Genomic DNA, 27,886 nt, shown 5'->3' with positions numbered 1-27,886 from the left:
TTTGGTTAACAGTTTACAGTGGTAAAATTGTATTTAATGTCTATGGAGCCATAATATTGAGTTTGTGTCTGATGGGGCGAATCTTCCGCTTGTGACAAGTGGTCAGTCTGCCGAAAGGTTGAGGCAGGAGGGACTGATTTCCACTTCTTTTTATTTTGAGGCTTTGAGAAAATAAATGAAAGTGATTACAGTAGTTCTGAACCGATCTGGTTTGTAGTTGCCTGTTAGGAAGCACACTACTGATACAAATTACCAGATTTGTTTTGTGACCATAAATATTAGGGCACAGAGTTGGCAAGCCTCTTGAAATACTGATGATAGTTCTGGCGAACATATTGAAAGGTTTTAATGATCTAAAAATGTAGCGGAACTCAGAATCGGGGGCGGTGGTGTTAGTTTTTGTGGATCGGGTTATAAAAATAGCTCCATAACTTCCAGGGTGCAGTAACTGTTAAAAGTCTCCTTCATTCAGATAATGATTTTGGATCTTGAAAAGTGGATTTCAAACTGTTCATGGCTTTTGAAAGTGCTTGCTGGACAACAAGACTCAATTTGATACTCAGATTTCTTCTGTGTAGCATAATTGACTTGAAAGAGTTGGATCTGGCACTCTGTGGAGGGATGTCAGTATTTAGGGGATTGCCCAACTTGTACAGCAGCGTTTTCTGCTGGTTTCTTTTCCTCCCCACCCTCTCTGCAGCGGGCAAAGGTGCTGATAGGAAGCACAGAAGGCATAGCGGCACCTCGAGGGGTGGCTCAGAAAGGGAAGTGGCGATGAGGAAGGATGAGAAGAGGGCTGCGGGCAGGCTGGGGACGCCTGCAGACCCCCAGAGGTGTGGGAAGAGCAGCTGGGGGAGTCTTCAAAGGGATGCGTGGTGGGAGGGGAGGAAGTGGAGAGCAAATATTTTTGGTGGGTCTTTGTGGAGATTCATAGCGAGGGTGAGGTAGGGTGATAAGCTCCTCAAGGGTTGCAGGAGAACGGAGCTGGAGCGTAGGAAGCAGGCATGGTAAGAAGTAAGACCTGAGGATGGCGAGAGGGAACGGAGGAGTCCTTGGAGCTGGCGGTGCGCTGAGGGCCACGCTCAGGCCCTGCTAGCCAAGGTTCTTCCTACGTACAAATTACGGACCAACACTTCCTCTGTTTGGTCCTGAAATGTTTTTCTTATGTGATTTTTAAGACTTGAGTTTTATCTTTAACTTCTGCTGCTAATTTTAGAAAGATATCTTGAAAGAAAAACCTTTCTTTTCATCCTTCTCCAGGCTTGTGCGTTCGATTTTCTTTTCTGTTCCTTGTTTCTGTTACCCTACACCTTTCTCTTCATTATATTTTCTTCGGTCCCTTCAATCCTAGTTGCTCATATTGCTGTAGTACCAAAAATACCTTGTTTGAAAAAGAAACATATCTCTTAGAAATGTTTCTTATACTGATTAAAGGCATTACCCTTTACATTTTACTTCATTTTGAAAATGCTATTTCTGATTATTACCTTTGCTAATTACCATTAAAATGCTTGAGACCTGCTTATCTCCCTCAAAAACACTCACCCTTATGGTTTAAAACCAGTGAAAAGGGCTGAAGGGGGGGCTTTGCTCACGTTTTTAAAGCAGCTTGTAATCTGAAAATCTCTCTGCAGGAGTCTATTTACTGGGAAAGTATGGACAGAAGAAAATCAGAGAAATCCAAGAACGAGAGGCAGCTGAATACATTGCCCAAGCACGAAGGCAGTATCATTTTGAAAGTAATCAGAGGACGTGCAATATGACAGGTAAGATAAGGAAATAGTTACTGTTCTCAGTAGGTGGAATTATTTGGGGATTTATACTACATAGGGTCAGGAATGAAGAAGAACAAGAATTCAAAATCTTCATTAAATACTAGTACATAAATATAGTCATCTTACTGAATCTGAAGAACAGAGGATTGAAGAGATTTTGGGGGGTCATGTCAACCCTTAGCTTGAATATCCCCATTTATAATACATACAAATATACATACAGGCTACGATTTTTGTCAGTTAAAGACCCTTGGTATATTGCCCTAAACTGTACATAGTATAAGGTGTGAAGCAGCACCCAGAATTTACAGCACAATTAATTATCGTATTCATTATAGTAAACTGGTAGTAAGCTACACAGAGATCTTGGTGGGTAACTTTTATTTACAAATAAGAAGCATATCAGTCCAGAAAACCCCTACACTTGAACAGTTAAAAGGTACCTCACTATATATGGGGAGCAAAAATGAAAAGTGATTTTATTCTGGCATTTGTCTTTAGATTGTGGAGAGGACATGGGTAGAATTAAAATAATAATAATAATAATAATAATAAACCCTGTCATTCTTACAAATAGTTTTGAATGGCTTGTATTTCTGTAAAACAAATTGGGCAGCATTTTCTTCTGTTGAAATTTGTAATGGCTTCTCAAGTGGCTGCAAATGGTTTCTGTGTCCCTTGTTTACCCTGACCAATTTGTATTTCATTTTTATCTTTTCCATTTGGTAGTGCTGGGATTGATTTTACTGCAAGGACTAAGTTTTTCTTTGCCATTCTTTGTGCAAAGTACATTCTGTCTGGCAGCATGCATTCTTGTCAAGATTTTTCATATTTTGTTCATAGTATTTATTATGTTACCTGCATGCTTATTTACTGTTTTCTGTTTCCATTGTACAACAGCAGATGAGACCTTGAATCTTCTGAAAGTCAAGGACTTCATCCCACCAGCTTTCCTTTGTTTAAAATGTATCTTTCTTGAGTTTTCTTGTAAAAAAAAAAAAAAAAAAAAATTAAAAAAGTCAAATTTTTCTTCCCATTTGGAGAAATGCAGCAGTGTAGATTTTCACCAGATTTTCTTCAGCAGAGTTGAAGGCATGTTTATGCAGACATGCAGGATGTGAGCACATATCTGCAGACAGACTAAGAAAAGCTATGTAGCCACACAATGGCATCATTGTGCCCAAAATGGTAAGAGGCAAGCAGGTAATTGCACTTCTGAGTACTTCCAGGACTTCCTGTGTTGCTTGTCCTCCCAGCTTTGCTTGTTGAGCAAATAGGACCAACGCTGTAGCAGCTATTGAGAGAGAGTGGGGTATGGATTTATGATTTTTTTATGTTGACAGACTTTGGTTTTTTTTTTTTTGTATTTTTTTCTTTTAATAACAGTGCTGTCAATGCTCCCAACATTGAGGGATACCTTAATGCATCAATTAAATTCTGAGAGTCTCACATCTCTTCTTAAAAATAGGTAAGACTGTCTCATTGTGTTAAATATAACTTGTTTTGATCACAAGATCATTTTTTTTCAATTGATGTATTTATAATGTAGCGAGTGTGAAGCATTTTGTTCTTGTGTCCCAATGAATCACTTAAAATATTTTGAAATTACCACATAAATATTGTGTGTCATGTTAGATAAAGTTTGACAGGTATGGCTGGCATTCTACAAACATTACTGGAAATAATTGTTACTTTAAGATGCTGCAATGGGAGCCATGGTTTTTGTTGTGTTTACTTAGGATAGATAAAGTCCTTACAGTATCTAGTCTTCTCTTAAATTGCGTCTTGACTGTGTTGTTGTTGCATTTGTAAAAATGTTTATGTAATCTCATCAAGGTCAGACATGTGAACAGTAGTGGAAAGTACCCAAAATGAGTTTACAAATGGAAGTGAGCTATAAGAAGCAATAGGGGCATTTCATAACTTTATACACATCAATCCCTGTCAGAAAACACCTTTGTTCTCATTATAACTGCACGAACAAATGGCATATTTTTTAAATACATAAAATGCATAATAGCATACCTTAAATGCTGCTTGGCATTTAGCAAGGAGTAGAAGTGTTATGTAGGAAGTTAACACAGGGTTTCTGACTCACTCAAGACTGTCTTTCCAGTTTACCTCCCACTAACTTATTTATATAGCATTAACTTAATCTGTCCAGCATTTAATAAATTACCTATCCTATCATTGTCTTTTTCAGTCAAAAAAAAATCTCTTACAACAATACAACAGAATGTGATATTTAAAATAGGAGTTATAGCCTAAATTATGTTTTTGTAATAGTGGATCTAAGAACTGGCTACTGTAATTGAGGATTATTTATCCCAAACAACAGGAAATTGGAAAAAAGTTAGCTTCTATGGCACATTTAATGTTTGCCAAAATAAAAACTTTACTTAATAAAAAATTAACCTGAATGAACAAGAAATGTTGTGGATGATCAAATTTGTCTTCTGAACTGTACAGCAAAATATTCTACAAATGCTTGTAGTCCCTTGTTCCCTGGTAAAGACAAGTAATGGCTTAGTTTATTTTCTGTAGCATATATTCTTTTAGCAAAATATATCTGGTATCTCTAACTTGTTTGACTAGTTGGAGCAGTTTACAGGTACAGTGACACACTTCTGAATTGCAGTAATACATGCAGCTGAGGTCATGAGTATCCTGTAAGTGTGGGCATCCATTTAGAGTCTATCTTAGAGTTTGTGTCTTAATGCTTCTTTTTTTGATTTACCTTTAGAAAGTTTTAAATAGATGCTTACCCTTTTTGATCTGAAAGGGTAAAGAAGAGGTTGAATGAAACAAGGCTTCAGAATTATCTTTAAAGAGAGTCTTTCAAGGAGCTTTCTTGTGTTACACGTGAAGGTATAGATTTGTTTTCTTTCCACTTTGATTTCAGAAGAGGAATCAAAGGGTTCCGGACCCTTCCAGTGTCAGTCAATATATAAAAGGGTAGATGTAGAGATTTACCTTTCTTAATGTCTCTGAAGATACAGTCTCTTTGTTATATTATCTATGAGAAGATCTTATGTTATTCCTTAAATCAACTGCTTTATCTTAAAATCCTTTCAGTTCTTAAATTTAAATCCTTTTTACATTGTTTTAGTAATTTGGTATGGCCAGGGTTAGGTTGGGCACTGTCAGTCTTCCAGAGAAATTTTTAAACAGGGAGCACCACACAAGACCACTGATGTTCTTGCTCTGTCTGCCTTCCTCCTCTTCTCAAAGCAATGTTATTGAGTGAGATCACGTGAAGTAGTTGCTGCTGTAGTCTTGCAGGTGTTACCTATCTCCCACTTACTCAACACTAAGCTTTATTCCAAACCTCTAGTTTATTTTTGCATTACTTCCTGCCTTGCTTCTGTAGCTGATAATGGTTTTCCAAATAAAGAAATGTGAAATAAAAGTTGAGTAGCAGCTGAGTATTAGTCAGTTGCAGCAAATGAAGACTAAAATATCCATTTCCACTTAGGCTTAATACTCACAGTATTAAGCTGTTACCTGGTTGTTGCCTTATGTTGTGAGGAGAAGCTTGGTAAGCATGAGCTCTAAGTATGTTTTGACATAATGGGTGGAAATGTAGTTGGCTGATGTTGATGCACTGGCTTCTTTGTCTTGCTTCAGTTGGCATGGAAAACTTACCACTTATAAGTAAAAGGTGTAGTTTTGAGTCCTGTCATGTGTTTCACCTACAGAAGTATTACTGTATCTTCTCTTTTTTCTTTTTTTAACTCTTTGTTTGGCTTTTGAATGGCTTTTAAAACTGTTGATTTTGCTTGCATAATGTAAGGTGTGTAAACTGTCCTTGTACGTGCTATGGATCCTTCTTGTATCTCTTCTAGCTATCTTTTTTTGCTCTCTCTCTACTTTCTGGAGTTTAATAGTGCTTTAAAAGATTTAATAGTTTATAATATCTGTTCATTTGCCTTATTTGATAGCAATGAGCTTAAAAACTAATTGTTTATGTAATTGATATAATGGTCAAACAAATGCCAAAGTACATACGTTTGTTTCAGAAAGATAAAACCATTGCTTAATGGTTAACTGGGCCTGTAAGGAGAAATGATTTCTAATGAAAAGTGTGTTCTTTAATAAATTATGTTACTGTACAATCTAAGCACAGGTTAATCTGAACCATCTGTGCTAAATATTTAAGTATTACTTCTGATCCCAAGAAATTACCAAATGTTTCCCTAAGTTACTTTCACAAATTGTTTCCTCCCCAATAGAGATCCAGTAGCCATTCTTTACTAACAGTGTTTAACAGAAGGGAATGGTTGATTAAATTTCTTGGATGGTTAGCTTGCTCTTACCTCTGCTTCTGCTGCTGTATTGTTAAAATTGTGTCTGGTTAGTAGTTTTAAATATGTCATACGTCTTAGGTGGTCCAGATGTCTTTATACACACACAGACTAGGGGACAGGAGGCTGGAGAGCAGCCCCACAGAAAGGGATCTGGGCATTTTGGTTGACATCAAGTTGAACGTGACCCAGCAGTGTGCCGGGGCAGCCAGGAGGGCCAGCCATGTCCTTGAGTGCTTTGGGCACAGCATGGCTGGCTGGTTGAGGGAAGGGATTGTCCTTCTCTGCTCTGCACTGGTGTGGCCTCACCTCGAGTGCTGCGTGCAGTTTTGGGCACCACAATACAAGAAGGACGTAAAGCTGTTAGAGATCCTCCAAAGGAGGGCTACAAAGATGGTGAAGGGTCTAGAGGGGAAGACGTACGAGGAGCAGCTGAGGTCCCTTGGTTTGTTCAGCCCAGAGCAGAGCAGGCCGAGGGGAGGCCTCATGGCGGCCTGCAGCTCCCTCACGAGGGGAGCGGAGGGGCAGGCGCTGAGCTCTGCTCTCTGGGGACAGCGACAGGACCCGAGGGAACGGCATGGAGCTGGGACAGGGGAGGGTCAGGCTGGGGGTTAGGGAAAGGTTCTGCACCCAGAGGGCGGTCGGGCACTGGGACAGGCTGCCCAGGGCAGTTGTTACGGCCCCGAGCCTGCCAGAGTTCAAGAAGCATTTGGACAACGCTCTCAGCCATAGAGTTTGCTTTTTGGGTGGTCCTGTGTGGAGCTAGGAGCTGGACCCAATGATCCTTGTGGATCCCTTCCAACTCAGGATATTCTTTGATTCTATACAATCTGCAGTCTTGCTTTTAGACTGCAGAATATATATAATCTTAGGAATCAGTCAGGTCAAAAAGGTAAATGTTTTTCAAGAGAAGAAAAGAACAAACCCTTGCATTTATGTGGGTAGTGCAAGACTCCTTTTCCACAGATGGTCATGATCTATTTGTTCTTAGGTGATCAAGTCTGAACTTTAATAGAAAGCCAGGCAATGGTAAATCCTGTAAGAAAGTAGGATAGAAATTCTGATCCTGTGCTGCTTACGCACAAGCAGATTACCTGTGCATACTTACTGAACCGAAGTCTGTGTTAAATATACCCAGGATCAAGGCCCCAGAAAAGACTTACTGCTTTGTACCATCAGTGGGCTTTTTCTAACTGCTTAACGTAGGAACTCAAAATTGATAATATAACTGTATGTAATTGGCATCAATAAACACTATACTTACGCATTGAAATGTGAATATTTTTCCTGTGACTTCGTAATGCATAGTTTATGTACTGTTTTCTTGAATGAGGCAAATCAATGTAGGTGTAATCTGATGTGAATAATTATAATAGTTAAACGAACTTGCCTTAGAGCACTGCAGTTATTTTAATGTTTATTAATTTCCAAGTAAAATATACAATGGCTAATATTTGCATTTATTTTTCCCACAGGCCAGCAAACAAGTTAGAAATATGGGAGGATTTAAAGATAATAAGTAAGTGTAAATAAAAGATTACATCTACATAATGTCTAATATAAATTTTAAAATCTTTTATACCCTTTAAAATGCGCACTTCACACTACAGTGAGTCGTCCTTTCAGTAGATACGAAGATAATGTAGCATACTACATAGCAAACTCCTCCACGCTCTGCCAAAGCTCCTCATTAAGGATTTTTTTAATATCCCCCAGGGAAATCAGATGCTCAAAAACCACCTTGAAGAATCTTATTGGCCCTCATGTTATCCTGCTCAACAAAACTTTGTGCAGACTTTCTGTACCACCACAGAAAAATCACATCTCTCAGAAATGCAGGCCAGCCATTATATGGCCAGTGGTTTTCTCTTTTTGAGCCTGTTTGAGATAACCACCACAGCAGTGGTTATGAACCCTGTCGTTCATCATCTTATGTACTGGCTGGTGGAAGCAGTGGAAGGAAAACAATAATAGTGAAGTCAGATAATTATGCAGTGAAATATTACTGAGATGCTGTTATTTTTTTTGTTCACTACTTTTGATTCCTTAGTGCCATTTGTTATCCCCGCCACCACCACTGCCTCTCTGGTTTTCTTTCCTTCCTTAGAGTTATCTTCTTTTCACAACACACCTATAGATCCTGCTTTTGATCTGGTTTGTTTTTTCCTGTGTCCTTGCTACTCAGTGCTCATCCAAATTTATTTGTCACTTCCACACATCCTTTGCTATCTGGTGGCTGGTAGCTGATGCTCATTTTCATTTTCTTTATGTAGATATTATCTGCTTCTGCCTTAGGTAACATTTTTCTTTCTCTGAAACTGCTGTTATGCCTTCTGTGTCTTGACTGCATGATGAGGGCTAACATACTCTGTGTATTTCGTGGCCTAATAACGAAGGAGGATTTGACGGCACTGCTACATGATGCACCTTCTGGAGCAGCTTGTACAGTGTTGGTTTTTTTTTTCCAAAATTACTTGTGTAACATGCTAAATTATACTAATGTAGGACTTTGGGGCACTGGTACAGGCTCCCCAGGGAAGTGGTCATGGCAGCAAACTTGATGGTGTTCAAGAAGTGTTTGGACAGTGCTCTCAGATGTAGTCTGAGTTTTGGGTGGTCTTTGTGGAGACAGGAGCTGAACTAGATGATCCTTGTGAGTCCTTTCCAGCTTGGGATATTCTATGATTCTTGGATTTAGATGGAACAACACCTTAGCTGTAGCTGCTGTGCATGTTAGACTCATGAACGTTTTGGGTGTGTTATGAAAATACGTGTTATGACAACCAATGAGAGAAATTGCTATGTATTTAAGAATCGTTAGCACTTCTTGAGTGTTGGAGAGTACTCTTCCTCCTGACTCACACTTTTTTCATTGACTTTGAAGTATTTTTTGTCTCTTTTCAAGGTTTCACAAGAAGTATTGTAGCAGTGTACAGTACCTGTATGCTAGTAGTTCTTTTGCGAGTCCAGTTAAATATTATTGGCGGTTACATCTACCTAGATAATGCTGCAGTCTGCAAGAACGGCACAGTAAGTTTCTTGTTTTGTTTGAAAAGTTGAAATTCCACATTCTTGGAGGTGAAAGAATTACTTTGATAAAAAGGGCATAGCTTGAATGAAACTGAGCGTTTTCTAAGAGTGGAAGATGTGAAAGCATTACTGATAGTAAGGTATACTGATAAATTATTAGAGTTTCTAAATTTGGATGATTTGGTGATACTGTTGCTTACAAAATACTAGCAATATCAAATAATACCTTTTTGTCTGCATTTATATTGCTTAAAGAAGGCTTCTTCATATCTGAACACCAAACTAAAATAATTTTCGCGTTCACTAGTCTTTTGTGAAACAGTAATACTGTATGAATGATCCAAGATATGTAAGCAAGTATGTATAAATGCTTAGCTCTTCATAGCTTGCACATTAATTCCCCCAGTTATTTTTTTTCTGGAGTTAAAGAAAATCATTGTCTTAGAAATTTTGACTAGTTTTAACTCCAAAAGGTCATTTACCTAAATGTTTCTTGATGGGGCCAAGCAAAGTAGAATGGGTTTTGTTTACATGTTGTACCTATTGCTCAATAACAGTAAATCCTAGAGTAAGCAAATACCCACAGTAAGATTTGTAAATTATTGAACAGATCACCTGAAAATAATGGGTGCAAATCTTGATTAGTTGTCATAAGCTCCTCTGTGATATCTCTTGCTGAAAGTCAAGGAAAAGCAGCATGTGAAGGCAGGTCTGAGGGTTTAGAAAAGCTTTCATTAGGGAGGCCAGAGATGATGGAGGTCATGTTTCATTTTGTAAAGTCCGAAAAAGCTTTTTTAGGCAAGAGGATCTGGAGTAGAAATGTTTCCTTTCTGTCACTTTTCCAGTAGAGGAGTGGGTTGACAGGATCAACTCAGAGGCGCTCTGCTGCAGCAAGTTGGGATCCTCTCTCAGTTCCTGAAAGCTGCTTTTCCGTCAGCGGATTTCTATGGCTTTGGTTAGGGTTGAGCTTAAATATCCTATTCCACCAGGTTTAATTCTTAGCATGATGGAGGGTCTCATTCTACTTGCAATACAGTTTTTTAAGAGACTTTCCTACATGAATGAAAAGTGAAAGAAGAATCTTAAAATTCTTCTGTGCTACAAAAATGGAAGAGATGTCTATAGTATGGAAGAGAGTGATGCCACAGAACTCAAAGACCTACAGGTTGATGGCAGGAAGGGAGAATCAGAAGCTACAGCCTACAACTGGTGAGAGAGGAGATGGTTTGGGACTCTGGTCTCCCAATTCAAATATGACAACCTGTAAGTGCATATCTGGATCTTCTGAAAAGCGTCCTGCTGTTCCTTGCAGTCTGCTTGAGTATAAAGAAAAAGTTGGTAGGTGGATGGGCAGGTGCTTGGTCATTACATGTCTGACTGTGATGATTCACATGTGATTGGAAGGATGGCCACAGCAAACTGACAGGGAAGTCATGATTTATTTTTGATGTCCTCTATCTCAATTTTTCTTTGAAGAAATTTTTCATCTCCTTATTCTGTTTTGAAACTACTGTGATAAGAAGGAACCTCTCTTTAGCAGAGAAACCAAATGTAGTTGTTTTCTAGAGCTGCATTGATAACGGGGGAATCCATCTGCTACATGGTATTAAAATATTAAGGAAAGTGTTTGCAACCTGTTTGAAATTGATTTTGTGTTGTTGTCTACTGCTGACGTGTCACAGAACTTTTCTTTTTCCCCACAGACACCGCTAGCTCCCCCTGAAGTTCAGCAGCAATATTTATCAAGTATTCAGCACCTTTTAGGAGATGGTATGGTGCTTATTATAAACGACTGCGCTTACAAAATGCTACTTTTTTCTAGACTTGAGTGAAACCTTAGAATAATTCTGACACTTTTCTTGTTCTAGGACTGACTGAGTTAATAACTATTGTTAAACAAGCTGTGCATAAAGTTTTTGGAAGGTAAGAGTCTGTATTTTTCTGTGGTTAACTTTTCATCTTTACTGTGATGACAGTTCCCAAAACAATGAGTTTTATTAGAATCAAAACCAAGGGAGGCATTACTGACTTTATTCAGGCGAAGATTTTGGCAGGCTGAGAGCCTGACATTGCAAACCAACTTTGCAGATTGGGATCCTGTTATTTCTGAGCATATCATCAGCAGATAAACAATGCATCATTACAATGTTGGCTGCAAAATTAACGCTTTTTCCTTTCCAGTATTTCCCTTAAGCATGCCCTTTCCCTTCTGGAGCTGGAACAGAAACTTAAAGATATCAGGAAAGTAGTGGAACATAAAGATTCAGATCAGAGTGCACCTTATTCTCCCTTATGTCATTATCTGATGCCAGATGAAGAAAACCCCTTGGCTACCCAGGTACTTGTTTCAGTTTTTCATCTGCCGTTGTTTATTTTGAAGAAGGAGGGGTGCATAACAGTCCTCCAGTTGCACCATGGTAACTGTATCTTTGATAAATGACCGGGCCTCCTCCTTTGCAAGTCAAGTGTCCTTATCTCTTACCTTCTTCAGACTCGATTGAAAACAAGGGTCTTCCTCAGCACGTCAGCGATGAGCTCGGGAACATCGCCAGATCAGTTGCTTTCAGTCTGTGACGTATGCTGTAACACAGTGCAGCTTAATGTAGTCCTAAGCCAAATTGCATTACCTTGTACTTGTGTACCAGCAACGAGCGTGGCCAATTGTAGCATCTCTGAGAGAGACGCTTTGCTGGAAGAAAGTGATGGTGTGCCGGAGTCTTTGGTTGTTTTGGGCTGGAAAATGAAGTCTTGGAGTCAAGAGAGAAGCGTATCTAATCTCAGTTGTAACACTAATTTCTGAAATTTTCTGAAGGTGTTTGTCTCCAGCCACATCACTGCTTGGTGAAAACTTGTTCTTAATTTGTATTATTGCTGGTATAAAGATGAAACTGAGGCTTCATTGTGTGACCGCATGCATTAATCCATTAACTTATGCTAACATGCAGTGTTTATGTCAGTTTTGGTAGTCAAAAGTAGAAAACATATCCTGCTTGATTAGTCTGGCATTTCTTGCTAGTACTAAAAAAAACAGCAATCTGTGCACATGCACAAATTCTAAAGAATCTGATTTACTATCACAAATCTTTTCTTTTAAATAGATTTGACTTAACAATCATCTTGACTTAATTCCATGGTGCAAAACTATTCTACTTCTGCTCTTAGAGTTGCCAATATATTTCTCACTAAATAGCATCTGTCTTTGCTTTTTCCAGGCCTGTGGACTCACAGAAAGAGACATTGCTACAATTAAGCTACTTAATGAAACTAGAGATATGCTAGAAAGGTATGCAGAAATACTCTTTATGCATATTAAACTCCTCCTTGCAACTATAGTTTATATAAGACAGTTAGTGTCATATAAAAAGCTGGTGAACTTTCATTTGCAAAATGTGACGGTTCAGCTACCGCATTAAATATTGATTTATATTCACTAATCGCAGGCTGGGATTTTCAAAATACGAGTGTTCTGAAATTCATTTATAAAAAGCAATCCTGCCTTAATAAGATGATGAGGACATCTTTCCTTTATCTCTACCTCACACTTTCTGTACTTATGTAGGAACAGAGGAGTACTTCTCTTCTGTTATACCAGGGTAAATTGAGAGTAATTTTATTGCATTTACTTGCTCTGATAAAATGAACACCAGTTTTGGCTTATCAGAATTTGTTTTTAATGCATGGTTTTATGAATGGTCGTATGCATCCTTCGACAGGAGCTACTGCAGTGAGGCTTTTATGGTAAGCATTGAACAGGAGTGAGCTGAGCCAAAACATTCTTAGAATTTAACTGCTAGAGATCTGGGGCGTTTTAAGGACAGGTCCCTTCTATGTTACTGCATAGTAAGAAATAGAGAAGTGAGGAATGCTTTAGGTTTATGTCTTTTAGTAACTCGAGGGTACAGTTCAGGTTGTTGACTGGTTTGCTGTGGAGACACTTGGGGAGCCGGTCTCTCTTGAGATTTGCAGGGTTTTTTAGTTTGGAAAAATAAATCCTAGGAATGAAAAAATGAATCCTAGGAATGAAAACAGCACTTACTTACTTTTTCAGTCCAGACTTCAGTACAGTTTTGAGCACGTGTTTAAACAGAGGATTCAGTCAGCTGCTGGACAACATGGCGGAGTTCTTTAGACCTACTGAACAGGACCTGTCTCAGAACGGCTCTGTAAATAGGTAAATGTCTGCTTTTGTTGTGGTTCTTACATAGTAAGTCTTTTGGCCTCATAGTGAGTTCTAAAAAGAGCTAGTGATTTCCTTGCCTTGTTGAAGTTCTCATGCTGGAAAGACTTCTGTTTCCTGTTTTTCAAGACTAAATACCATCCCCTCACTTCAGTCAAGCAGAGACCTAGGAGTTACTGCATGTTTCTTCTCAACCACGAGCTTGCTAGAATTTTCCTGAGGTACCTTCCCCACCATAACTTGCAGATGTAACAACAGAAATCGGCAGACCTATACTTAGCAGTGTTTCCTAGCGCTGTACGAGCAGACTGCCTTGCTAGGGTGGAGGATTTACACCACTGGTGGTGACTACTGAAAGATGTACTTGTAGTACTCCCCAGTGAGGCCAGGAGAAAGATAGCTCTGTATGCCCCGCTTTCTAACTGTTAATTATTGGAATTCTTAAGGAAGTTGGGCATATTCTCCAACTATATGTAAGCATAAGTACCTACAGAGTTCTTGTTTTCTGACTGGTATGCTGAAAACAATACTAACATTCAGGATCTTCTGCCTCTTCCCAAAAGACTGTAAAAATGTAGCTTTTATTCTGAAGTTAACTTGCTTTTAAAACAGTACAGTGTGCTAGAAATCTGAAAGCTGAGTTCAAATCCTAGAGATATAATTTCTAGAATATTAAAATGAAGACTTTGAATAATAACTAGCTTATATATGTTTATTTTAATAACTAATGGCTCTTGAGTCTTAAGTTTGTATTTAAATGTAGACTATTTGCAATGCTTAGAATATCCAGAAGGCTTTAGGTTGGCTCTCTCTTGGTTTTGAGTTTGAAAGAGTGTGAGATGGCAAACTGACACTTCTAACAACTGCTTACACACACACAGGCTGCAGCTAAACCATGTTTCCCTTGCGTGCAACGCAAGCGTGGAACTGTGTGATAGGAACACGAACAGGCAAGATAAAATTTCCTTTGGTAGTTCTCTGTATTCAGTGAAAGACTTAATAGGGACAAAACCTTCATTTGTATACTCCAGTTTGTGGTCTATGCAAAACTAAGTTGTTCCAAACTTTTACTTTTGAAGTAGTAATTATTTAGAACTGTAATAATCACCGTTCAGTAGTTTTACTGATATCAGAGTGGGTCTAAGTCAATATCTTTGTTCTCTTCTAGTCTTTCCAGTGTCAGTCTTCCTTTAGCCAAGATAATTCCAATAATAAATGGACAGATCCATTCAGTATGCAGTGAAACACCCAGTCACTTTGTTCAGGTAAAAATCATACTTTATTTAAAAGATCCCAAATAAAATTTTGAGATGTACATTTCTTTTTAGGTAGCATACCACACTTTAATTTCAATGGCTTAGGAAAAAAAAAAAGTAGGAACTGGCATAACTTAAACTTTTTGTAAAGTTGTATCTTCCAAAAAGATGTTTCTTTTTTCTCGTGGAATCTCTTCCTTGTACTAAACTGTGCAGAAGCAAAAAAAAAAAAAAAAAAAGTCTCAACTTTGTTCTATTTGGAGTTCTCTTCATCAACCTTTCTAATGGAAGAAATTTGAGTTAAATCTCTGTGGGAGTGCCAGGTGCTTTTCTCATGAGGAGTGCAATCATGTACTGCAGCAAAACCAGAGAAGTGGCTGTGTGCTTTTGATTAAGTGGTGGGTGTGTTTTTGATTAAGCAAATTTATTCCTTAAATTTCTTCCAGGACCTATTGATGATGGAACAAGTGAAAGATTTTGCTGCTAATGTTTACGAAGCTTTTAGTACCCCTCAGCAACTAGAGAAATGAGCTGCGCACTAATAGGAATAGATCATGTATTTATAACACAGCCCGTGTGACTACTGATGAGATTTGGGTTAATTTTGTAACGGTGTAGGAGTGGTAGACCAGCAGAAAGAACATACTGAAAAAACTGGGAGCGAGCCCATATTTGTTCTATCTAATAGAATTCTGTTTCAGACACCCATTAAAAATATTCTTGTTGAAAGAATCACTGTATGTAAAGACTTTTCTATTAAAAAGTTGTTAAACTCTTGCATAATTCATTTGATTATTTTTATTGCATCTGGAAGGCATCTGGTGGCAGTATTACAAGATATTTAAGAAAAAATAACTTGTTTGTCTGGGGTGTGTTAGGTTTTGGGAAAAACACGAATGACGGTGATCTAAGAATAGCAGTATGAAGTACGGCTTTTCTATTCTTCCGCCAGATTTTTCTTTCTGTGAAGAAAAACTCTTCTTTCCTTGACTTTACAAATGTTATTCCAGAGGGTTTCTCATTCTTCAGAAAGCCTTTGCCAACGGATGCACATGCCTCTTGAACAGGCTGGGGGGGTGCTCTCTTTGTTACTTAAAAGAATGTGGATTTTTAGAAGTTCTTGTTTATGCTGTTCAAACAGCTACACTGTACACATTAACTTGTAAATATTTTAGCTTAATTTGTATTAATTTTGAGCCCAATTGTCTGTATTGTAATAAAATATTTTAATGTAAAATTTGTGTGTGATAACGTTACTAGCAGAAAAGGCAATACCTTATTGGCCCATTACTTAAAATCTGTAATAGTTGGGCATTTATTACCATTACTCAGGAAAATAAGTCTATGTAAAACTATTCATGCTTTTTGTTGTCCTGTATCTCCCCCTTTTTGCAAACCTCACATTGCAGCAGGTCTACAATTACTAATCCTGACACATGATGAGTTTGGGAATTTTTCAAATTGGACACAATCCACTCTCTGCTTAAGATGCTGTCTTCCTGCCAAAGCTGAGGATTCCTAGCAACTCCTCATTATTTCTCAAAAAAAAATATTGTTGAAATATATGGGGGTTTTGATTGTTTAGTAGTCCACAGAAGGCACCCTGGTAACTGTAAAAACAATGGATGTAAACAGGAGTCAGCCTTAACCTATGAAATTATACAAAACAGAAAAAGAACTTCCCCTTACTCAATAGACAGAATTACTCAAAGGTAGGAGTGTGTAAAATCAGTGATTCTCATGATAAAGAAATTAAGATGTACATATGCATTGCCTCCATGCATTGGTGATGAATTTCTCACCTTCATAAGATTGTTCTTGCAGATGCATTATTCAGCTCATCTGAAACTACCAGCCACCGGTTGTAGCAAACAATGGGGAAGTTCATTCTTTTCTCTAAAACTGACAGGTTTTCACACTGCAGTTTTGTGGAAGTTAGATTTCTTGCTTTAAAGAAGGTGTACAACTATCTTAGGTGTGCAGCTCTCTGATCCGTTGCATATGAGCTTGATCTAGCTTTTGTTCTGTCTCATCGCTTTAAAAAAAAACATCTACTGCCCTTATTCTTCCCTCCTTTTCAACTTGACCTCTTTTTTTTTTGGCCAGTTTCTTGGCAAGGTAGATGCTCAGTTATTCACGCAAGTTTGAAGAAGCAAGTTGTACACAGACATAACGATCTAGTGCTGGATTTCATTTGAGGTTCATTTCATTCCACCTTTTACAATTTATTTTTTTTAATAAAGATAGACTGTTACTGATATTTCTCAGTCAAGCAAATAAGAATTAAAAACAGTGCAGCGAAGAAGATGGGCAGGAAAAAACAAACCCTACTACCTAAGGCTCCAAGGTACGGCTCACTTTATGTCAGTCAGTTGCAAGGTCCAGCCCCACTGACACGGCAGTTGCTTAAGTGTTAACTGAGGTAGAGCTATCATCAGTCCCTTTTCTCCTAATGCAATCCATTTCAGTGGCTCCTTGTAGCCAACAAGCCTCACCTGAAATAGGAACCGGCAGTACAATTAGAACAATGGCTTTTCAAAGTGCATATAATTGCATTTTCATCAGGGGAAGTGTTCTTCCGTCACTACTATTTGATTATCCATAAATGCTATTAACAACCAAATTAATGTAAGACAATGAATAAAAGTAAAGGAAAAAGATTTGTGAAGTAGGTATGTAAGTAATAAAGCTAGCGATAATTTGTCTAAATCAGTACGTAGGTCTGTAAAAGGTACATAAACCTTTGTCAGAAGTATTTGGGATGGGATTTGGGTCTCAGCAGGTAGGCAGGTTATGAAATGCCTGTTTCCTGTGGTGGAGCTTGTAGCTGTGAATAAGCATCAACATTTCTTACAGAGTGCAGCCAGACATTTCAGAGCTGACCTGAAGAACCTGCCCCACTAAAAACAATGTTTTGCAGGGAGACTTGTACGCTAGCTACTGTGAAATGCTAAAAATAGCGGAGCAGCTTAAGGAAACAGTTGAAAATGTCTCTGCCCCTGAGGAACAAGATTTTTTTGTGCACAGATAGTCCAGGTGCCTCTCCAAAATGCAAGATACATCTACATTTGTATTCTACACGATGTTTGGAGTGTTCTTGAAGTGACTCTCTTCACCTTCTCACAGAGCCATCTCACTGGAAATTAGGTATTTTTTCAGATGACACCATACGAGAAGCCACAATCCAGAAAAACACAATGCGTTTCAACAGCTAGTGGGCATCCAGGGCGTGAGACCAGAACTGACCTAAGCCAAAGCAAAGCCTTTAAGTGCAGTAGTGTGGATATTAAGTCCTGAGCACCACGTGTTCTGCTCTATAATTCTGCTTCTAATGGGTCAGGCTACTTGGAGGTGTGGTATCAGCATCCTCAGCTTCTGACCCCTGCTTGCTCTGAAGTGCACATTTAGAGTCACATCCAGTAACTGTTTTATACTCCCAGGCGACCGAAACCTCTGGGTGCATTCCCTTTGTGCACATGAAACCACTGGACCATTACAGCAATTACAGTATCATGAGAGTGGATATTTATAAAGAAAGGTCATCCTGGGGTAGATTCTACAGTGGAAATGAGAGAGGTGGCCCTGTTGTTTTCCTGATATTTAGCCTCTTTTTATGATCCTTAGTTTGAAAGCTAAGATATATCCCAGCAACAACTCAGTCTAACTTTAAGAAGAAACATCCCACTGGGAGGACTATGACAAGGAAGGTCCCAGAACATGTTGCTGGGTCTCTTCCAAAGTACTCTGTATGCATTCCCAAAGATGCCAGAAACTAAAATAAACACTGATGGAACATGACAAATCCTGGAGTTGTTTTCCACATCCCTTCAGAGTATGCTCATTTCTCGTAATGTGTTAAAAACCTCTCTGTTCTAAACACAGGGTGGGAAGAGTCTTTTTACCTGTGTTTCTCCAAGCTTAGCCTGTGGCTCACCAAGTTCCAGAGTCCCAGAGATTGGCCAGTTAAGGAAGATGGCATTAACTTTACCATCTGTGGGTCTGAATGTGTACCTGGTTGGAAATGGGGAACAGAAACACATTTCAGTCTTTCCTTGTAAATTTTCTGAAGCAATCTGTATCATGCTTTCAAGACTGGAAAATAAATGATTTGCGAAGTCAGCATTAATTACATTTTCACATGCATAACCTTCACTTCATATGGTCTATACCCTTTATTAAAGTATTATTCCTTGAAAACACATGCTGACAAACTGGAGGTAATAGAGATTATTAAAGAAGTTTACTTAGAAGTAAACATCTGTAGTAACTTTAGCAAGCTTATTATAATTCACTGCTGCCTAGTCATATGAGAAGGAAGATCTGGGGGGTTAAGGTGAATCATTAACAGATACTTGTGGGTTATATTCAGAAAAATGTTGTAATTCACTTCTACAGACAAATATACAGATTTTACACTGAAGAATTTCCTAGGAGCACGTGCAACAACAAAGCTTCCACTGGGCATTGTTAATTTTTTAAAAACTGAATTTCAGCAGACATCATCCACATTATATCCTTGTGTATCTTGCACCATACGTTTGAAATATTTCTCCCACCTTCCTTCATTTTAGTTACAATTTTTTTATTTTTCTCAAAAGTGGTTCTACGAAACCTTCAACAATTTCAAGGCTATGGCCAGATAGCAAAAGCTTACTTGAAGCAGGACTAAAGAAAGCCGAGTGAGGCAGAGAAGAGGGTCAGAACAAAAGCCTCACGGATCATTATGGAGCTATAGCAGCTGGGAAGCACAAAGGCACAGCAGAGCTCAGAGGCTGGCTGAGCTTTTTACTGACCAAACAATTGCTATTATTTTCCTATGTGCTTTTACCTTAAAAAGAAATGGATTTTTCTAGTTTTCTAGTTCCTTTCTCTCCTCTCTAAAGAGAGAGCATTCCTGTTACACAGATAAACACCACCTCATAGCAGTTTTGTGTGTCTGGATTTTTTATTTAATATTTTTTATTGTTTCTGATTCCAGCTCCACTAATAAGCACAAGATCATTAAGGAAACTCTTGCAACCCTCCTTTCAGCCCTGGCGTCATCCCAGGACTACATTCTCTGACACCCACTGTCCACCTACATTTTTATACACACTTCCATGCAGTTTCTTAAATAGACAAAAGGGTTCATTTCTTCAGCGCACACAAAGCAAGCTGGTGATTTCCGTAGTATCACACCATTAAGAATTTAGCGATTTCCACACACGCTGCTGTACACAGCCTGGATATTGATTCAGGAGCCTTACCACACGTCTGGTGTGACCGTGTCGTTCTGCGCTCTCCACGGCTTTGTCCCATAGATGGCGTCTCCATTGACTTTCAGCCAGGCACCCATTTGCCTCAGGCGTTCCTCAAATATAACAGCGATGCGACCGTCGTGAGTGGGCCCGATATTCATCAGGAGATTTCCTCCGCAAGACACTGTTTCTACAAGTTGCTGAAATGTTTTTAAACATATACGCAGAACATATGGTCACGGCAAATGAAATCATATATTTGAAGTTCTTACTAAAGCCCGGTGTGCTGCTTCAGAATGATGGATTGGATGAGGCACGTTACTGCTGCGTGCTCAGACTTTGGACGTCATCCCAACAGTCGATACAAAATTGAAGCTCCCATAAAACAAAGTTCTACTGTCAGTTTGCATGGCAGGAAGTAGCCCCAAATACATTTTCACACCAGTATGTCTGACTGAATCTACATTAGAATCAGATCCTACAACTTTTTAACATTTTGACTTCTCAATTTCATGAGAGATTTCCCCATAGAACAGTTACAGCATTATTTCTCTGCGTGCGAGGAAAACAGGGCTAGTAGATGCCACTTCATTTTTTACTGAAGCAGGGAAAAGCAATTTCATATTCTTCCTCTGTTTGATGCTCTCCCTGTTTTATGGAGACATCTGTAAAACACTATGAAGCTTTACATATTTAGTACAGTTTTCATAAAATATTCAGAAGAAAATGAAGCAGTCTCAATAATTTATGCAGAAAAGAATAAATCTTGTCTCTGAGAGTACTATTAGGATCTTCCTAGTAGTCTACCTTTTGCAAATGGAGCCAGTGACAGAACGGGTGTTCATTTTTATGCACAGTAGTCATAGACATTAGTGCCTGTAAAATTCACGTTGTACCTAACTATTTCTGTAACACACAATGCACAGACTGGGATTCAGATGAAATGTTCCTACCATTAAAAGAATGGGTTGGAAGAGGATGAAAGAGGGGATGGAAGGCTGAATGTGTTTTCATGTCTGTGCACATGGTACTAATAAAAAAAAATCCTATTGAAAATCTAGATTTTCAAAGGGTTCGTTCATCCTGGAGTAGAGCTTTTCCCAGACCTATTAATCCATGAAGCAAATTAAACAAAAAGAGGCAGACAATTTTACTAATACTTTTTTTTTGTTAAATCTCAGCCTCTAAAGATCACACGTTCTAGCACTGAGTCTACACTAATGCCATGTTATGAACTTGACAATCTGCAAATAGATTGATGATCCTTCTAGGGAGTCCATAAATGTTTGTGTTTCCATCCACACTGCCCTCCAGAGATCAGCCTGAGATACACAAGTCTGAGGAACAGACAACTGGAGACAAGCTATTAAATGAATTGAAGACCTTCTCCTCTGAAGAAAGGTTACTTCAGTTTGAAATTATCTTTTGCAAGGACAATACAAAGGACAGATTTGGATTAAGCAACAACAATCTTCCTCTTCACTAGCTGAGTTTTGCAATTAAATGCATTTTATCCGAAAGATAAGTCTTCCTTTCATTCAGTTCTTCCAAGCTTCAAGTCTTCTTTTTTAATACCTTAGACTAGCAAATTGAATCAATTTTCCATTAACGCAGGCTATCTGTATGTCTGGGGGGGTTGTTTTCATTTTTTATTTTATTTTTATTTTTTTTTTTAATATGAAGTGGAATGAAGGAACGTTTCTAGCTACCAGATAAAAGACTGTTAAGAGTTATAAAACATTTCTAGCTAGAAGGGGGAAAGAGACATAGCCTTCAGACAGGAGTCTCTGTGAAACTGCAGCTGTTTGCTTCTTGTCAACTCAACAGTGCAGTTACTAGAAAACAAAATCCTAGAACAAAGATTATCCAAATCAGTCTTTGACCATTTCCTCACAGAGGAAATAGCTTCTAAGAAACTGACTGAATTTTTACTAGATAATATTTTTCATAGTATTTTCTATAAAATTAGTAAGAATTACACGGATATTTCATGCTGCCATTGTTAGGCTGCAAATGAACAACATTATTTCATTGCTTCATTATTTAATTAATAATTTTCCTTAAAATAGATGTATAATTGAAACGTACAGTCTAACGTAATAACCAGCAGTTGGAGGCAACTCCTTTGTCCCACCGTACCTTCACCAGTTCCTCAATTGTGAAGTAATCGCCAAGCTTCGCGTTCCTCCTGTACCCCCAGGACCACTTGTCAATGGTCATGCAGTTCTCCCACTTGTGAGGCAGAAGGTGTCCGGGGTTGTATCGGTCACTGCACGTGTAGAAGCCACCGTGCTTACAGATGCTGCCGACTCCCCAGCGGTCATTGGTCACAACGGTGTCCCGAACTGGACTGAAAGCAAGGAATACTTAAGTTTATGATTTTTATTCTAGAAATTACAGTCACGGCTAACATAATCTCTCCCCACCACCATGTCCCTCCCAGAAACTTTCTGATGACTTCTGTGCCATTAATTCATTACTATTAGGTAAAGTGCAATTTCAGGAATCCAGTTCTCATCCTCTGCTAGTAAAAAGCCCAGATTGGCATTGTTGGGGAAATACGCTGCGGACTTTCATAGGAGGCCCGCCAGAAAGCAGTCTGCACTTCGTATCCACTGCCAGATGTTCAGCGTATGTTGAAACAATGCACCCCTATTCTCAAATTATCCCCCTGTCCTGTTTGCCTACGCAGCAGACAATACTTAGGAAAGAAAATGACGAGGTAGAATAACCATTGCCATCTTAACTGATGAATTTGCAAATGTGGTTTAAAAAAAAAGTACAGTAGACTTTTTCTAAAGCAAGCTTCAATAGTTTTAGGGAAGACCTGGATTCTTGGCACTCTGAGTTTCAAGAAAATTAAGATTTAATGAAGTCCCCATAAGCAGAGTTTAGAGGTTCTACAAAATACACAGAAAATGAGACAAACTAGACACAGAGCAGAATTTCAGATTAGGAGCTAAAATAGCATCATGATACACCTGTCATTATACAGCCAAGCTAGAAAGCCAGTGCTGTTCCAGTAAGTATCTGGTGCATTTCCATCCCCATCAGACCAAACTACTTCTGGTTGGTACTTGGTCACAATTTCATAGAGTTCTGGTAATGATTTACTGGTTGGAAACTTTCTTGTCTTGAAGACGTTGGTGGCATCTTCACAGAAGAGAGGATTAAACCATTCAAACAAGGAGTGATACAACCCAAAACGCAAGTCGGTCCTGTTTCTAACAGATGTTGCAAGTTCAGCCACAAGATCTCGTTTTGGTCCCACATCAACAGCATTCCAGTTCCAAGAATATTTGGAACCCCACAAAGTAAAGCCTGCAAAAAGAAAATTAAAAGATAAGAAAAGCAGAAGAGGGGACATAACGGTTCTTCCTTCTGGGAAGTGATTTAGAAGTATGTTGCAAAAGAAAACAAAATAATAATAAAAATAATACATGTACTAATATGGTTATCATGGTATAAAGGATGCCTATAATCTGTTTATGCACTGTGGCAGTAGCCATAACATCAGAATACAATGTCTGATACATTTATAGATTTTATACATAAACGTGCATTTTCTAGTACTGTACTGCTCAGAATAATTATTCCTTCCTCTTAGTTGTTCACTCCATTCAAATGTCCCAATTAAATTAACCAAAACTACAGCAACTTCTGAGGCAACTAGAGTTTCACGGAACGCGGTAAATACGAACTCTGAATACACATTCAACAACTGGAAGATGAAACACTCCCTGTTGCAAAACACACAAGCTATCATTTGCGTTCAGACTACTCTCCTCCCTTCTGTTTACATCTTATGCAAATGTTCACTAGTCATTTGTCTCGATGTTTAGAACAACTCAGTACATGTATATAAGCAGAGTGCAAAAGCTCTTGAAACAGCTTTTAAAATATCAGCGTTAGGTATCAGGAGAGATTTAACTTTTCAGGCATTCAGCTATCCAGCCTGAGCACTTCAGGTACTACTGCGCTGCAGACCTAAGCCACTTTATTATTATAGCTCCGCTCTCACCCTCACGCTCATTGCCTAATGAATCTTGCAGTATTTTTGTGAACTGGAAACGTGTAATCATATCAACCAGACAAACAAGCTAAAAATTCACGCCCAAGGCTACAGGACAGCCTAAACGAATCTTGGTTCTTTTGAAGTCAGTGGGAATTACGCCACTGGCATCATCAGGATCAGGATTTTGTTTGTCAGAGATGGGATTAAAATTCACTTGTTACTAGCTGCAACTCTTGAGCCCACATCTCCCCAACACATTCACTAAATGCACCCTCATATTGCTGCTTAGTATTTTACACTTTTCTTTGATATTATGTTGCCTTCTAACCACTTCCTCTTTACTTTTCTCTGCAGAGCATCTTGACTCCTGGAACATACTGCTAAATTCCCTGGGGAAACCCACAAAGCTAGTTAACTGCCTGTACACAGCAGCTCTCTGTACATGAAACAGTGCAGGATGCACTTCTGTGCTTTCTTGAGCAATAAATTACACAACAATCAGAAATTAACTCGTCTAGTTAATTCAGAAATTAACTCGTCTAGAAGCTCACCCCGCTTGCCCCCACCATTTCAGGCAGTCTTACCTGTAAGAAGAGAAACACGGCACAATCTACTCTTCCTTCTATGCAAGCTTCATGACCATAGCTTTGTGTATGCATTTTCCTGACTCTAACACATTTCCTAGGCATTTTTAAACTCTCTGGCTGGGTTGGGGCAGGTAACTGTAGCTTTCTCTTTCTCTCTCTCTCAGCAGGCCGGGAAGTCATGGGGATTTTTCTTCAGTTAACAGAAATGCAACAATTGCTAACGTTCACAAGCTCTCCACTTACCTTCATGATGTTTTGAAGTTAAGACCACATATTTTGCACCTGAAGCCTTCAGAATATCTGCCCACTGGTTGGGATCAAAGAATTCTGCTGTAAACAGTGGCCCAAAATCTTCATAACTGAACCCAGGTGGGTAATTTGCCTCCATAAATTTCACATAGGGCTCTCTCTTTTCCTTCTGCCAGTACCACCTACAAAATACAGATAAAAACCACATATGTTGGTGATGTTTTAGACAAAGAAGAGAGAATTGAAATGATCAGCTCTTACTTGTGTTCATGCTGAGAGACATGCACACTGGAGGCGTATGACACTGGCAACCAGATAAATTGCTTCAGAACACAGCAATATTACTAATAAAAGACTTCCTTTTCTCTGTCCTCTTTCCCCATACTCTGCACCCTTTAGTCATTTCACTTTGGAAAGGTCACAGAATTTCATTTGTCTAGTCCTGGTCCAGTAATGTCACTACTCCAACTGTTCCCATCCACAACAAGGTTTGGAGCTGCTGTGGCCTGAGGGTGGTCTCTCACCCTCACCACGGGCAAAGCTCATAAACTGCCTATACAGCATTATTTCTTTTCGGACTGCTCTCTCTCTCTCTCCCCTACCTAGCAATGAAAGAGGAATTCTACAGACATCATGCAACAGTCCTTACAGAATGAACAGCCTTATTTCTGGAGGCCTTCTAACAATATATGTTGTGACTGCTAATATTTAGGGGAACAAGGTTTGAAAGCATTCACCTCCCTATGAATTAAGCCAAGCAGCAAAGCTCCTGTTGGCAAATTAAGGCATAAATGAATACAGTTTGAAAGTGAGATAAAGAAAAGGAAAAAAAAAAAAAGAAAAAAAATAAAAGAAAATAAAGAGAAAAAAATGAAAAAGGGAAGAAAAAAATTAAATGAAAAAGGAAAAAAAAGAAGAACAGAATCTGAATGTTTCAGATTGTGCTTCTCTCTCCCGTCCTGAGCTGGTCTCTGACCTCAGCTTTGCATGACCACAGCAGCTGCATGAACTTGTTGTAACCTTCCCAAACAGACTTCAGCGTAAGCAAGCAATCTCTAGCAGCCAATGAGAGAAAAAAAAAAAGAAGGAAAAAAGAAGAGGCTGTGACAGTCTTCTTCCATGCAAGAACCTGAAAAAAAAACACCTCTGATTTTAAAGTATGTAATTGCATAAAGAGAGGTAACATCCCTCCTTCTTTTCCTTTGTCAACACTTCTGCTCTGACAGGATTAAGTTTTAGAACTGTACTGACCAAGGCTGTGCAGCTCTGAAGGGAAGAAGGCAGACTGGGTGACCATTGGGGTTTTTGACTTTCCCTTTGAAGGTGTCAGCAAAGGACCTCAGCCACCTGACTGTGCATGCTGCCAGAAGGCCCTGGAGCAGCTCCACACCTATACATACCTACGGATGGGAGGCAACAGGGACATAAACAACTTTATCAACTAAGAAGAACCAGTGGTTGTTTTTAGAAAAACAAGGAAAAAAATTAATATTTGAGCCTGAATCTGTGTACGAATCCTACTCTGGGAGCACAGCACTCAGAGTAAGGCTTGATCCAAAACTTAGCTTTTTTTCACCCCACAGAGTCATTACTTAGTAAATAAAAAACTCCTGGTACCCTTAAACACAACTCTGTAAAAAATAAGCCAAACACTGCCTTCAAAAAACTGGTTTGCTTACAGGGAAGTTGATTTGTTTTACGAAAGTTGCATTTAAACTTTATTGTAGCTCTGCTGGAGAGCTGTTGTTAACCTTCATACTGTACATGATGCAGGGCACCTCACTCCAAGTCCTACAGGAAGTATTTGGTAGAGCACGGAAAGAAGGTGGCAAAACAAATGGCTACAGCCGAAGGGCCTGAGCCAGCGAGCACTCAACAAACCCAAGGTTTCGTCCAGCCTTTGAACTACAACTACTTGAAGGATCTGGGCTTTCCGTTAAGTGGATAATACCACATAAATGAAGCACCAGCACAAAAGGCGCACAAGAAAACAGGAGGCCGTGTGCCAAGCAAAGGAAGCAATGCGGGGAGCGACGGGCTCCACAAGGGCTGCTCGAAGCCCTCTCAGAGGCTGTGGGGATCTGCAACACCTGTCCTGCACAGATCCTGGGGCAACCTGCTTCTTCTGACCCTTCACTGTGGCACCTGAGTGGTCTCCCTCTGATGCTTTATCTCCTTCACGAACATTGCAGAAAAAGCATCCTCCAGCTCTGGTCCCCCTGCTCACCGGGCTGACGCTAGCCCACCCGCTCAGCAGTGCCAGGGCTGCACACACCGCTGGCCGCACGTACCAGCCTCAAGCCCCTTCCTAACCGGGGCCATGAAGCCCGGGGTCTCTCTGCTCGGCCCCACCTGGGGTACAACCCCCTTGGGCTGTGACCCCCGTCCCCGAAGCGCTGCTCCCCGGGCAAGCCCCGCTACCGCCGGCGCGGGGGCCGCCATTTCGGGGGCGGGGGGCGAGGCGGGGAGCTCACCAGAACCACTCGCTGCCGAAGCTGGGCACCGAGAACACGCCCCAGTGGATGAAGACGCCGAATTTCGCCTCGTCAAACCAGGCGGGCAGCGGCCGGGCGTCCAGCGAGCCCCAGGTGGGCTGGTAGCGGGGCCGCCCGGCCAGGAGCCCGGGCAGCCCCAGCAGCAGCAGCAGCCCCAGCGGGGCAGACATGGCGGCGGCAGGCGGCCGGGCGGGGGCCGGGCGCAAGGCGGGGCCGGGGGCGGTGGCTCCTGCCCGCGGGGCCGGCCCCTGCTTGGGGCGAGAGGCCGAGACCAGCCGCGGCTGATCGGGCTCGACCCGGCCAGGGTTACCCCGGTGTGTGCCGGCCTCCTGGGTGGTTCCTGCTGCTATCTGCGCACCCCTCCCATAACTTTGCTCCTTCCCTGCCTGCCACCAGGCTGGGCGAGTGAGCCTCGTGGTTCTCCTCTTCTTGTGTGGAAAAGCACACGAGTCAAGGTGTTCCTGCCCGTCAGTACTCCTTCACTTGGCTGCTCTATCAGCAAGGGTTACCTGAATAGGAGGATTTTAAGAAAAAAAAAAAAAAAAAGTAATTGAGTACTTGATTTCTGTCTTGGTCGACATTCTGCCCTTCCTCATGCCCAGGAGGATGGCCATGGGCTGGAAGTGCCTGGCCATGCATGGCTGGTGACCGTCCCAAACACCCAGCCTTCTCCCTCAGTGTTTACCCAAAAAGCCACTTGCAGGGAGCACCGGGGCCTGCAGCCAGCACCAGGACTGAACGTCGGCTCTGCTGCCAGTACC

General features: G+C 40.1%; 2 protein-coding genes across 4 annotated transcripts in view; one reads left to right on the top strand and one right to left on the bottom strand.

Annotated features, from left to right (window-relative positions):
- The window catches only part of PEX3 (peroxisomal biogenesis factor 3), a 20,612-nt gene extending 4,833 nt beyond the window's left edge, over positions 1-15,779 (top strand). The window contains exons 2-12 of the mRNA XM_080584044.1: positions 1,635-1,766; positions 3,162-3,243; positions 7,555-7,598; positions 8,985-9,109; positions 10,813-10,879; positions 10,978-11,032; positions 11,291-11,447; positions 12,322-12,392; positions 13,158-13,280; positions 14,455-14,551; positions 14,989-15,779. Of these exons, the coding sequence (XP_080440170.1) occupies positions 1,635-1,766; positions 3,162-3,243; positions 7,555-7,598; positions 8,985-9,109; positions 10,813-10,879; positions 10,978-11,032; positions 11,291-11,447; positions 12,322-12,392; positions 13,158-13,280; positions 14,455-14,551; positions 14,989-15,072 (1,037 nt within the window). The 3' untranslated portion in view covers positions 15,073-15,779. The remainder of the gene's footprint in view (positions 1-1,634; positions 1,767-3,161; positions 3,244-7,554; positions 7,599-8,984; positions 9,110-10,812; positions 10,880-10,977; positions 11,033-11,290; positions 11,448-12,321; positions 12,393-13,157; positions 13,281-14,454; positions 14,552-14,988) is intronic.
- On the bottom strand, positions 14,543-27,886 carry FUCA2 (alpha-L-fucosidase 2). Of its 3 annotated transcripts, XM_080584042.1 has the most exons (8): positions 27,105-27,304; positions 25,882-26,030; positions 24,625-24,812; positions 22,761-23,100; positions 21,919-22,129; positions 19,789-19,979; positions 18,445-18,553; positions 14,543-17,037 (listed from the first exon to the last, which is right to left on the bottom strand). In XM_080584042.1, the coding sequence occupies exons 3-8, from the start codon at positions 24,767-24,769 to the stop codon at positions 16,897-16,899; spliced, it is 1,137 nt and encodes a 378-aa protein (XP_080440168.1). In that variant the 5' UTR covers positions 24,770-24,812; positions 25,882-26,030; positions 27,105-27,304; the 3' UTR covers positions 14,543-16,896. The 3 variants fall into 3 exon arrangements, with proteins under 3 accessions (XP_080440168.1, XP_080440167.1, XP_080440169.1); XM_080584041.1 differs by lacking the exon at positions 25,882-26,030 and having other exon boundaries at positions 27,105-27,886; XM_080584043.1 differs by lacking the exons at positions 25,882-26,030; positions 27,105-27,304 and adding an exon at positions 25,607-25,734.

The sequence above is a fragment of the Anser brachyrhynchus genome, assembly GCF_964034855.1.
Source record: "Anser brachyrhynchus genome assembly, chromosome: 3".
Taxonomy (NCBI): Eukaryota; Metazoa; Chordata; class Aves; order Anseriformes; family Anatidae; genus Anser; species Anser brachyrhynchus.
This window is presented reverse-complemented; position numbering and strand designations above follow the sequence as displayed.

Coding starts and splice junctions, on each gene's coding strand:
- FUCA2 (XM_080584041.1), bottom strand. CDS start 27,295: ATGTCTGCCCCGCTGGGGCTGCTGCTGCTGCTGGGGCTGCCCGGGCTC. Junction 24,813..27,104: donor TTCGGCAGCGAGTGGTTCTG/GTGAGCTCCCCG, acceptor TGTATTTTGTAG/GTGGTACTGGCAGAAGGAAA. Junction 17,038..18,444: donor CTAAGCTTGGAGAAACACAG/GTAAAAAGACTC, acceptor TTCCTATTTCAG/GTGAGGCTTGTTGGCTACAA.